The sequence below is a fragment of the Pinus tabuliformis genome, chromosome 4_2, assembly GCF_031772625.1.
Source record: "Pinus tabuliformis cultivar Carrire ecotype Pingquan chromosome 4_2, CPIR1, whole genome shotgun sequence".
Taxonomy (NCBI): Eukaryota; Viridiplantae; Streptophyta; class Pinopsida; order Pinales; family Pinaceae; genus Pinus; species Pinus tabuliformis.
Genome location: NC_142304.1, coordinates 494,960,463 through 494,974,250, shown reverse-complemented (window position 1 = coordinate 494,974,250; position 13,788 = coordinate 494,960,463). Strand labels below are relative to the sequence as shown.

The following is a 13,788-nucleotide window of genomic DNA, read 5'->3' as shown; positions in this document are numbered from 1 at the left end:
GCCAAATAGATTGACTAGAAATAGTTGACGGTGAGCATATAGTTTGAATAACGTGTCCGAGAATTTATAGAACTAATAATTCGATAGACTATTTTAGTTGACGGTGAGCATATAGTTTGAATAACGTGTCCGAGAATTTATAGAACTAATAATTCGATAGACTATTTTTTTTAACCTCATGGAGGTTAAAAAATAATCATTTCATTTGGAAGATTCAATGGTGCATGGCCTACACAGCCAAATAGATTGACTAGAAGTTGCTGACGATCAGCATATAGTGGTCCATATCGGACTTGGTGTTGTTAATTATAAAGAATAAGAAGGGGCAAACCCCCATATACGCTCGTGGTGGTAGGGTTAATGTGTGTGTACAATCTCAGTGCGCTTCTGAAACCCTAACTTAATGTGTGTGTAAGAATAGCACAATCTCAGTGCGCTCTGAAACCCTAACTTATTTCCTCTGCAAATTGCGTCCATAGCATCGACAATCACTACCTACCATTTTCACTTCTGTTTTCCAATTTGCAATGGCTGCATCGTCTTCCATCGCTGCCGCTGCCTCCACTCCTCATTCTAGCAACAATCAGTGGCACGAAGTGTTTATAAACCACAGGGGTCCTGATACAAAGAAAACCTTCGCGAGGTCTCTCTACGTTCGCCTTCTCTCAAATGGAGTGAGTGCCTTTCTGGATCAGGAGGAGTTGCAACAGGGATACAATTTTCCCTCTCAAATAAAACAAGCTATCAACACCGCCTCTGTCCACGTCGCGATCTTATCTCGCGGATATGCTGAATCAAATTGGTGCCTAGATGAGCTCCTACAAATGTTGCAGACAGAGGCTCCCATAATTCCAGTCTTTTACGGTGTCTCGCCGGCTGAGGTTCGCTGGACGCGCGGTAAAAAAGGAAAATATGCTCAAGACATAGAAAACCTGGCAAAGAAGAAAACTTCTGACCCTCAAACGCAGGCGGCGAAGCCGCGATATGACGCCAACGTCATTGAAAATTGGAGAAATGCACTTGCTCAGGTGGCAGACATCAGTGGTTTTGAGCTGGAGGAGTGGAATATTGGGTGAGAATTCAACCTTTGCTTTGGATATGGTAGTATTTTATGTTTAGTAAATAGAAATAGACGTTGGTTTCTCACAATACTATCTATGTTTTTTTTTTTTTAATAAAAAGCGAGGAGGTGGAGGTGGATCTGCTGGATAAGGTGCTTCAACGTCTGTTGAAGATTCTGAAAAAGCAAAAGCCAGATTTGCACGTGGCCAAATTTCCAACAGGTTTGGACCATAAACTGAAAGATTTTGAAGTTAAAGTCGGATTGCAGCAAAAGCAGAGCGCGAGACCTCAGATGTTAGGGATCTGGGGTTTAGGTGGCATAGGAAAGTCCACTTTGGCTAAGGAATTCTACAATAGAAGAAAATCTGACTATCATAGATGCTGCTTTTTGCATGACATCAAAGATAGTGCCGCTAAAGGCACTTTAAATTTGATGCAGAGAGATCTTTTTAAAAGCTTGACCCTAAAAGATGAGACTGTAAACAGTGTTGATAAAGGTACAGAGATGCTGAAAGAGCCTCTCAAATCTTGTAATGCCTTAGTGATATTAGATGATGTAGATGATGTGAATCAAGTGGATGCACTTGTGCCTGAAATCCATGATCTGCACTCTAATAGTCTAATATTGATTACATCAAGAGATAAACACATTCTCATAAGCTCAAAAGTGGAAAACTCATCCATTTATCGGTTAAGAGGGCTTAACCCAAAACACTCACAAGTTCTCTTCTGCTCCTACGCCTTCAGCCAGCGGTATCCAAGGCCAGGATTTGAATCTTTAGTAGATCGGTTCTTGGTAGCTTGTAAGGGAATGCCCCTGTCTTTAAAAGTATTTGGGGCACTTCTCTATGGAAGAGACAAATCTGACTGGGAAGACGAATTGGGCAGTCTCCAACACCTGCTCCCGGACGAGATCCATAATACGTTTAAAGCAAGTTATAATAAACTTAATAAAGAGGAAAAACAAATATTCTTAGATATTGCATGTTACTTTATAGGAACAGACAGAGAGACAGCCATAGGAATATGGAACAGCTCGGGCTGGAGAGGAAGGAGGGGGTTTCAAGTTCTACAAAACAAATGCCTAGCGGAAGTTGACAGTCGGGACAGGATACGTATGCATGACCATGTTAGGGATTTGAGAATAGAATTTGCTGAGACTTCGTCTCCGCGTCGACTTTGGCGACGGACTAAGAACGTCGTCCATAATTTGTTATATTCTGTAAGTGTTCAGTTTCAATTATTCAATCCTGTATAGATTATGACTTTTGGATCAATTATTGAATGGACCAGTAATAACGATTGTTTTTTTTACAATGAATAGGAAATAAGGTCTGTGCGGGGAATTCGGATGGTTCACGGTGAACATGATGAAGATGTATTTGGTGTTGATGCTACTGAAGAAGCTGTTTTGGAAAGGATTTTGAGGAATTTGAAAATTCTTGATACTGAAAATGATATATTGGAAAGCATTTTGAGGAGGGTGGAGTTACCAAATCTATTATGGCTCAGATGGACGAAGTGTCCCCACTCGACCCTGCCTTCATGGATTTCGATGAAGAATTTGAAGTTTCTGGAAGCGTCAGGCAGTGTATTAAACACATTGTGGCAAAGGGAAGGCGAATTACAGGTAAGTAGGAATTTGTTGTGTCAACATGGTAATATTTAGTCGCTATTAAGATTTCACCACAATGTCTTTCTTCTGATTCAAACACGTCAACATTTCTCTCTGTTTCGCAGGAACCTCTCCAGCTGGCAGAATGTTTGGAGGAGTTGCGGGCAGAGAGATGTGTGTTGTTGAAGAGCATACCGTGGCTGGGGCAGTGTACAAGGCTTCGAATCCTAAATATCTCTGGCTGCTCTGAGCTAGAGGAGCTGCCAAATATGGAAGCACTCGTATGCTTGGAAAAGCTACTGGCACGCGATTGTGTCAAGCTAAAGAGAATCAGGGGGCTGGAACAGGCTACGAAGCTTCAAAAGCTAAGTGTCAAAGGGTGCTCCCAGTTAGAAGAGCTGCCGGGTATGGAAACATTGGGATGTTTGAAGAAGTTGAGGGTAAAAGGATGTGTGCAGCTGAAGATTATACAGGGGTTGGCCCAGTGTACAAGACTTCGAATCCTAAATATCTCTGGCTGCTCTGAGCTAGAGGAGCTGCCAAATATGGAAGCACTGGTATGTTTAGAAGAGCCATGGGCACGCGATGTTAAGCTGAAGTGCATACGAGGGCTGGAGCAGGCGACAAGGATTCAAAAGCTAAGTGTCGAAGGGTGCTCCCAGTTAGAAAAACTGCCGGGTATGGAAACATTAGGATGTTTGGAGGAGTTGTGGGCAAAAAGATGTGTGCAGCTAAAGAGCATACAGGGGTTGGCCAAGTGTACAAGACTTAGAATGCTAGTTATCCCTGGCTGCTCTGAGCTAGAGGAGCTGCATAATATGGAAGCACTGGTATGTTTGGAAGAGCTATGGGCCCCCGATTGTGTCAAGCTAAAGAGAATACAGGGGTTGGCCGAGTGTACAAGACTTCGAATCCTAGATATCTCTGGCTGCTCTGAGCTAGAGGAGCTGCCAAATATGGAAGCACTCGTATGCTTGGAAAACCTACGGGCACGCGATTGTGTCAAGCTAAAGAGAATCAGGGGGCTGGAACAGGCTACAAAGCTTCAAAAGCTAAGTGTCCAAGGGTGCTCCCAGTTAGAAGAGCTGTCGGGTATGGAAACATTGGGATGTTTGGAGGAGCTGTGGGCAAAAGGATGTGTGCAGCTAAAGAGCATACAGGGGTTGGCTGAGTGTACAAGACTTCGAATCCTAAATATCTCCGGCTGCTCTGATCTAGAGGAGCTGCCAAATATGGAAGCACTGGTATGTTTGGAAAAGCTATTGGCACTCGATTGTGTCAAGCTAAAGAGAATCAGGGGGCTGGAACAGGCTACAAAGCTTCAAAAGCTAATTGTCCAAGGGTGCTCCCAGTTAGAAGAGCTGCCGGGTATGGAAACATTGGGATGTTTGAAGGAGTTGTGGGCAAATGGATGTGTGCAGTTGAAGAGCATACAGGGGTTGGCCCAGTGTACAAGACTTCGAATCCTAAGTATCTCTGGCTGCTCTGATCTAGAGGAGCTGCCAAATATGGAAGCACTGGTATGTTTGGAAAAGCTATGGGCACTCGATTGTATCAAGCTAAAGAGAATCAGGGGGCTGGAACAGGCTACAAAGCTTCAAAAGCTAAGTGTCAGAGGCTGTTTGGAGTTAGAAGTGATTGAAGGTGTTGAACATGTGTCGTTCGACATGGTTGATGTCTCTAAATGTCCCAGATTAGTGTGGAATGTGGCGTAGTGGAGCAGGCGGCGAGGACAAATGAAGGCACACTACTTACGTTCAAAGCAAAGCAGGCGGAGGCAATTTCGCAACGAGACAGATAATTTATTCATTGTAAGAGGCAGACGTGATGAGGCAACTTTTATCGATAAGGGTTCGCATGAATCTGTTTTTGATAGTGAAAGCTCTTTGTTATTCAAAATTTCGCTGAGTTTTCAAAGCGTTTCAATTGCTTGTATCAAAGGGGAGAAATTGATCCAGGTTAGAAGTCAAATTTTAACAACACCTGGTTAAGCAATAATGTATTCTTGATATGTATGTGAATGGTAACCACTTGTTCATTTGGTTTTGTTTTAATTATTTAATAAGATGCTTAACTTTTATATGTGCAAGGATCACTGATTTGTTTTTGATTATTTTATATGGTCTCTGATCTCTCAAAAGAATTTGGCAAAAATAATGAAATAATAAAATCACAAAGATAATTTTTTCATAATAATGAAAGAATAAAATGTAAAAAGAACCATTATTTTATATGGTCTCTCAAAACAATTTGGGAAAAATAATGAAATAATAAACTCAACAAAGACCTTAAAAGAATAAAATATAAAAGAGAATGAAATAACCAAATTTACAGTAACCAATCTACGTAAAAAAGAAATCTACAATATGAAAAGGAGTTTATTTTTTATATTTCATACAATGGAATATATATAAAAATTTAATTTTATATTATAGTAAAATGGAAAGAAATTATTTATGTAAAAGGCTAAATATATATATAATAGTATTTTGCATTAATTTTATTTATTATTTATATATATAATAATGATGAGAAATAAGAATTTTTTTAGAGGATCATTTCATTTATATATTTTTATATACTTTAGAGTGATAGGTAAAAATATTTGTCTGTCATTAAAGTTGAAACTTTACTCATATTAACTAACGTAAAAATTAAAAATAAAAATAAAATTACTAATTATACAAAACATTTAAATAATATTAATTTAATATTTTTTTAAAATAAACATATAAATAAATAATTAAAAATCTATTAACACACCACAATTCAATCTTGTTCTTTACGCTAACTATATTTATGTTCGCTATAGTTAATCTTGTTCTTTACACTAATTATATTTATGTTCGTTGTAAGTGGCTAGATTTGTCTTGGCTTTGAGTCACTATATTAGTGCTCTCTGCTTACAAGTAAGTTCCCTATAATGGTTTCTCGGCATGATACTGACTGATACATTCCGAACCCTGTAACTTAGTTTAATGAATATCCGCGACCGCACATATTTATGAATTTACTTTTGAGGTTATGGTCAAACCTAACTTATACTATTTAACCTATGCAACCAAGCATATTGATATAATTTTCCATTGAGATTGCGGTCAAACCTAATAATTCTGAACTGAAACAATCTTAATCTTATGACACAAGTCGCTTGCCCAATAGTTAGGTTCCTCACATGTTTTTTTATCTGAAATACCAAGGACATTCAAAAGCACTGCAAAAGTTTCGGACACAGGAAAATCTCTAACCTGTTGAATGCCATGCTAGAATGGACACCAAAAACTCTAATTTAACGATCAGAAATGAAGGCGTCTGAGGTCCTACCAGGCTTTAAAGAATCCACTGTGGCTCCAGTTTGGATGTGAGCACCTACATGCTACTGTACACAGTCGTCACTTGCCTTAAATATGAGGCTGATGCCATAAATTTGTTTCATATACATTCCTAACCATATGCGAAGTTAAAAAAACTCTACATTCAAATATAAATCTATAACATGTGAATCTTAGTAGCACTGGATTTGGTGCTTTTTTTTTAAAGGAGCAACTTTGTATTTATTTCATTAATATTTATTTATTTTTCTGATAATTTATTTTTGTTGTAAATAGTAATTATTTCTGTGATTGATGTATGATGAGATAAATTGAGTTAAGTGCAATTCAGAGTTAGAGTGTGAATTAATTTAGTTAATGAAGAGATAAACTGAGTTAAGTGTGATTTAGATTTAGAGTGTGAGTTAATTTAGTTAAGTGTGACAGTCTTATTTTGGGAAAAGTCAAATATAGTGTGTTTGCATGTTGAAGTTATTTTGGGTGAGTCTCTAACTAAAAGGGTAAATGTTGGGTTTATTATAATTAAATCAAGTCAAATCAAGTTTGTGTGATCAATAGAACAACCGCAGCTCATGTTATTGTGTGTGTCAATTTTTGTACCTTTTCTCCTCTACCTTTTCAACAAATTGGTATCAAAGGTAACGTCACAGACCCTAGAAAGAGCTAGAAAATCTTATCAGAATTTGAGATCCAGAGCACAGAGTGCAATTGCACACAACACAAATCATTCTTCAATATTTTATTGATCACAAGAATTACAAATATATAGGACATAATACATGAACTATGACACCTAGATTATGATTCTAACTCACAACATAGGAATCAATAGCTTCTAGACTGATGCGTAGGGACTCACAATGACAATTACATATGACATGGAAGTATTACTTCGAACACCCTCTTTTAATGCTTACATGGAAAACATATTACAACAACAATAAATAAATATATGTCTCACTAGTCTTCATTAGCGCTCACATCTACTCTCGAATTTCGCAAACATCGCTCTTTCACCACCACATCTTCGAGTTGTTATTTGACCTCCATTTAAAATGTAACCGCCTCTTACCATCATTGATGAACTCTGCAAGATCAACAATATTGACATCTCGGCTCGTCAGGGTTTCCGCGATAAGTATGAACCATCCTATGGACCAACCACCATTTGTCATATATTTCACTTTCGGCTATCTGTCAGTTAATAGGATGAGGTATGGATACTCAATGTGCTCAAGAGTTGATCAAACAACTTGACCTTACACAAGAATTGATGTTTTGGACATCGGGGCTTCCATTTTAACCGTCAGTTAATAGGATGAGGTATGGATACTCAATGTGCTCAAGAGTTGATCAAACAACTTGACCTTACACAAGAATTGATGTTTTGGACACGGGGGCTTCCATTTTTAGGACCACCAACCTTTTTTATAACCAACATTACAAACATACAAAAATTGATTTTTCGAACAGCGGGGCTTTCAGTTTAAGAACCATCAATCATTTGTATAACCAATAAAAAAACACACAATCAACTCACACCACACAATAGAAGAACTTAAATCTTTTTTACTTTTAAAATAGTTTGAGAGGTGATTCTGATAGCGACCCATCACTATCTGATTCTAACATGTCATCCATGTTGGTCATGTTTGCAATTTCCTTTCCATTTAAAATATCCCTTGCACGAGTTCTACAATCCCAGACGATATGTCCATATTTGTGATAGTAGAAGCATTCTGTTGAACCCTTTGTTTTTTTTCATTTTGCCTTTGGAAAATAGTGCAAGTTCATGTTGACCACCAACATGTGACCCTTCTGTATTTGCCCCTTTTTCATAAGCTAAAAGTGAATCTGATATCATTCCTTCTAATGATTGAGAAGACATTTGGCTTAATGTGAATACAATGTCGCTATATTTGGGAGATAAGCTATTTAATAGGATTGCTTTAGCATCATCTATTTCTACCTTAGCACCAATTTCAACCCATTTCCCAAAGAGAGACATTAACTCATTTGTATGATTACAGAGAGATGTCTCATTATTCATTTTGAGACTAAAGAGCTGCAGTTTGAAGGAGAACTTTGCGTCCATAGCCTTTTCCCCAAATAGCTTACTCAAATGTTCCCAGATTTCATAAGCCGATTTCATTAAATCAATCAAATGCATTTGAGTGTTTGAAAGACCCAATCCCATTATAACCTTAGCCTTAGCCTTATTTCTTTTACCATTCAACGAAAAGCTTGGCATCAGTAAGAGCCTTTTTAGTTCTTTTTACTATACTCCAAAAACCTCTATTCATAAGATGCATTTGAATTTTAACTTTCCATGTATGAAAATTGATGCCATTAAATTTCTCTAAAGGAAGAGAGTCCATGTTACCTCTTTTCTTTTTTTCAAATCTGAGCTCTGCGGATCTGATTCTTCTCCCACGTTACCGACACTGGATTGACCATATTTGCTTGAAACTGATGATACTGGAGAAATTATGCAATCTCTCTGGCCGATAGAGCTCATACTCAAACTGAGATCATGAGATTGAATATCATTACCGTTGTGCAATTTAGCTTGCGACACGCGAATTTCCCTCGATCGATTTGATCTGATAAATGTCAATGCTTCCTCCCGTGGAGCTTCACCTTAGCACCTCCACTCCCAACCACAACAGCCAAATCTCTATACTCGCAGATCGAGCCAGCAAAGCATAACAACATTCAACAGCTTTCAACTGAATCATCCTACGTCAACCTTTGATCCTCAAAATCTGACAGCGATGACACAATGTCTCTTATCGGCTTGCAACTACAACAATTGCATAGATCCGCTGCTCCTCAAACTTTAACCGAAACAGTGATGCTGCGCAGATCACACCAAAATGAGAAGACACCCATATAGGCATACAACCAACACTGCAGCGTATGCATAAAAAAATAAAATGGCTGCAAAAAACTATTAGAAAAACACAGATTGCCAGTGGGTTAAATTTGCAGCGCGCCTTCTCTAGTTCGCAATTTTTTCAATGCTCAGCTAATCCTAAATTCTGACACATATTCTCTACACAATCTCAGTTATCGATTCAAAGAAGTCCCACCCTCAGCTGCCAAACATAGTTGGCCTTTTGTTTGTCAAATATGGGCTTTGATACCATATTAGAAATTGAGATCTAGAGCACAGTACACAACACAAATCACTCTTCAATATTTTATTGATCACAAGAATTATAAATATATAGGACATAATACACGGACTATGACACATCTCGATTATGATTCCAACTCACAACATAGGAATCAATAGCTTCTAGACAAATGCCTAGGAACTCACAATGACAACTACATATGACATGGAAGCATTACTTCCAACAAATTTAAGGAACTGGTGATAAGAAACCGATAGTGCAAACTATCGTCCCCTCTATTAATCAAATATCATATTACATATATATAGGAGTATTATCTCAAGATAGGAAAACTATCTTGGACACACAATCTGTTGGTTGAGAGAATATCTCAACCACACACCAAACTAGGAACATAGTTAGGAACAGACTCTTCTAGTTAGAAAGACACAACTGAGACAAGTAGAAATCAAATATTCCAACACACCCTCTTAATGAGTACTTGTCTTGATATCAATATGCAAAGTCTACATCTCGTCCAGTCTCGTAATTACACCTTGTACCTTCTTCATGCAATTGTTGATGTCCATATAAAGGAACAACCATCTACCGAAATGCATGGGTTCCCAACCGCTGCAACCGTCAGTCTACTAGGAAGTCCTTCACATACATGGTTCATCCAACCTCTCGATGAACTCCGCCTACATATAAAATTTCACCTCATGGAGTCTAAAACCAATATGGCCCACCCAAGTGTATCCATCTCGCATGACACACTCTTACGGGGTGTTAAAACTCTCTTACAGAGAGAACACATAACAAAGGGTATGCATGCCTCTCTGGGTCTTACAGCACAACAGGTACATAAAACATTTCAAGACCACAACTAACTATTACAAATGAGTATATGACATGTAGATTTGTTCTAATTACAATATGTGACTCATACTAGACCATGAGTTTGTTCCACAAACTCACACTAATTCACACACACGCGATTGTCCATCATCTTCCAATCTTTGACGCAGCGCCTCTAATGCCGTCTTCACTGTCATGTATTCATTATATCTGTTTGTCAAGCATTCTTGCAAATACATTTGTCTATTGTTGGAATGGCCACTTCCAACACAGACACAAATGTGTGACAATAGTTGGCCAAACTAAATGCCACTATATTCTTTTAACCAGAATTACATCATCGACATAACACTTTCTAAAAAAAATAAAATTTTAACAATGGCATTCTCCAGATGACAAATTAGCTCTCCAAACTTGGTTCTAAGGCTCTTATGACACATCTCCTTTGCACTTCCAGAAGACCCAGCTGCAACATATTCACGTCGATTCACTATCATCCGGTTCTGCCCTCCACAGGTCACGCAGCCTGACAGGTAGGCCACCAAACGTGAAGGAGGCAACGTCCACACTAGAAAATAATTACACAGCATTCATTACCCAAACTAGCCAGAAGAAATGGTCAAGTAGGTAAGGTCCTGATATTGAGCTTTGCTCCAATAAGGTCTTTACTGGTCCAAATTCTCTGTTGAGTTCAGCGCTACAATCGAGGATTTCAATGTTCATACCTCCCTCTATGCCCAATAAGCTCTGTACGACTTTTGCTTTCAAAGTTATGGTCTAAAATTAGGTAAGACCTCTGATTCATTGGGCAAAAGGATTTGTTAGTGATGGATCCATCAAAAACTGGGTGCTTGAAAAGTTTGCAAATATTCTGTGTGATCCGTAGACACGTATGATCATAGTAGAATATGAAGATAATTTATCCCAATTGGCCCCAATGCTATCGTGTGCAGGCTGAAAGCTTCTCCATACCACAAAAAACTCATTGTGTGCTTAGATTCTCTCTTTACCTCCACGTTGACAACAACCTCTCACAACAGGTTTCAAAACTCGATAGCAAAAGTATCTACGACTACGACCTTTAGCTCATGCACACCAACAGAGCACGCCCAACACCAAAAAATTCTCCCAAGAATGACAAGCTCCTCCAGAGTCCCACTTTTGACTAGGAATCTTCCAATTCTAATGCATCTTCCTCCAAAAAATTGACTGGAAAAATTAGCAACGGATCCTTAATAAAACCAACGATTTGCAGTAGCCTTCGATCTCTTGCCAGTTTAAAAACAGTCTTCAAAACTCGTCCACACCGGATCCAGATCCGCAGTCTCAACACATATGCATAGAATCAGTCAATGCAATAGATTTGTGCTCCAACAGATCCACCCTATCCACTGAGTGCTGCCACCAATTGCTACTCGACAACGACCCCGGATCCTTCGATCTCACCGCTCACTGCTCAACATACACAGCCAACTCCACGCAGGCGATTCTCCAACGTACAAGCAATACTCAGCGTGCCATAATTGGCTCTCCACCGTCGACTAATTTAATTCACAAAATTAGTCATAGGCTGTCAAATCGGCAGCCACACCAAGATTCACTATCTTGGCTCTCCACTGAGGTGAAACTCACATAAAAATCTCCACGACTGGATACACAGATCTGTACCCGAGATCAGATGCAATTTGGGGATCAAACTCCCACATAGCTTTTGCCTTAAAAAACGCAGATCCCTCAAAAGAAACTACAGATTGTTCCAACACCACCATTGTCAACAAATCACAACGACTCTCCACGCCCTATGACTAGATCCTATCATTTTTCCACTCTTTTTGTGCATTGCTGTAGCGTCTTCGAAAAAAATGAGGATGGACAAACTTAAAAAAAACTAAAACAAAATATATTCTCACTTTTTATTTTCCTCCGCACATTTCCCTCAGCCCAGGATGGGTATGGAAGACATGAATTGACAAACAACACAAGAGGAGCTCACAGGTGTGGATCACCAGGAGCTGCTATCAGCAAATATGCCACTTGGGCTTCAAATTAAACTCCCATAATAAATAGAGACACTTAGTTAGGGATAGTAAATCAAATCCTTCAATGATAGGAACTAAATGTCCAAGAAAAGCACAATCATAACTACGTAACAATAATTATCTAATCTCCATTAATTCTAACACTCCCCCTTAATGGAGAAAGGGTTCTTAAACACACCTAATATGTCCCTAAAAAAATCAAAATTCAGTCTTCCCAGAGGCTTATTAAATATATCAGCCATATTATCACAAGAATTACAATATTCAACACAAATCTCTTTGGACTGCACCTTCTTCCTGAGAAAATGAAATTGAGTGTCTATGTGCTTAGTGTTTTTATGAAACGCGGGATTATAGGCCAATTTGATGGAACTTTGATTAGCGCAATTGATAACCGTAGCTTCTGTCTATTCTTCTCCTGCATCTTGGAGAAGTCTGCGCAACCAAACTGCCTCACATGCTGCTACACACATAGCTTGATATTCTGCTTCTGCTGAGGATAAGGCAATAGTATGCTGCTTCTTGCTGCACCAAGAGATGACCTCGAACCCAATGCTGAAGGCGTAACCTGTAATTGATCTTCTATCATCTAAATTTCCTGCCCAATCAGAGTCTGTATAAGCTGTCAAAACTAACATCAAATGAGTAAGAGTACAAAATACCAAAGTCTGAAGTTCCTTGCAGATACCTCAGTGCTCCTTTCGCTACAATCCAATGGTTCTCATGAGGTTGAGTCATGAACTGACTCAAAACACTCACTGCATAGGCTAGATCTGGTCTCGTTGTAGTCAAATAGATGAGACTACCAACCAATTGTCTGTACAATGTTGCATCTGCATAGTTCGAACCATCATCCACCTGGAGTTTTTTGTTCTGCTGTAAAGGCACAAATGCAGCCTTGCACTCATCCATTGTGAATTTAGTAAACAAACTCTTAGCATACTTACCCTGGGACAAGAAAGTTTGGTTTGAATCTCTCCAAAGTTCTAGACCCAAACAGTAATGCATTTTGCCAAGGTCCTTCATCTCAAATTTCTATGATAACTGCTGCTTGATTTCTTCAATGAGATTGTCTGCACTCCCTATCATGATAAGATCATATACATATAAAGAAATCAACATTATCTGTCCCCGATCATTTAACACAATATACAAATTGGAATCATTTTTGCTCCTTTTATAACCATGCATGAGGAAAAATGAGTCAAATTTTTCGTACCAGGATCTAGGAACTTGCTTTAAACCATATAAATCTTTCTTTAATATACATACTAAGTGCTCTTTTCCCTTCTTAACAAACCCCTCAGGTTGCACTAAGTATACTTTTTCTTTTAAATCAACATTTAAGAAAGCAGATTTAACATCTAATTGATGTATTTTCCAATGATGCTTAGTGGCTAAAGCAATAATCAATCTAATGGTATTTAGTTTTGCAACATGGAAAAATGTTTCCTCAAAATCAATACCTTGTTTCTGGGAATACCCCTTTGCCACCAACCTTGCTTTATGCTTATCAATAGACCCATCTGCTTTAAATTTCAACTTAAATAACCATCTGCAACCTATGGGTTATTTACCATTAGGAAGATTTACTAGATTCCAAGTATTGTTCTTAATAATAGATTCATATTCCTCTTTCATTGCTTCCTTCCATTCAAAACTCTTACTAGCTTCATAAAAATTAGAAGGTTCTACAATGTTTAACATATCAGTCATGAGCACACAATCCCTATATCGAGCTGGTAACTGTTTCAGCCTACTAG

General features: G+C 38.4%; 1 protein-coding gene across 1 annotated transcript in view; it reads left to right on the top strand.

The window, feature by feature from the left end:
* Positions 1 to 343: 343 nt before the first annotated feature.
* LOC149170149 (uncharacterized) overlaps positions 344 to 13,788 on the top strand; it is a 202,871-nt gene continuing 189,426 nt past the window's right edge. Inside the window, exons 1-3 of the mRNA XM_089428913.1 lie at positions 344 to 1,072; positions 1,183 to 2,284; positions 2,387 to 2,692. Of these exons, the coding sequence (XP_089285039.1) occupies positions 528 to 1,072; positions 1,183 to 2,284; positions 2,387 to 2,692 (1,953 nt within the window). The 5' untranslated portion in view covers positions 344 to 527. The remainder of the gene's footprint in view (positions 1,073 to 1,182; positions 2,285 to 2,386; positions 2,693 to 13,788) is intronic.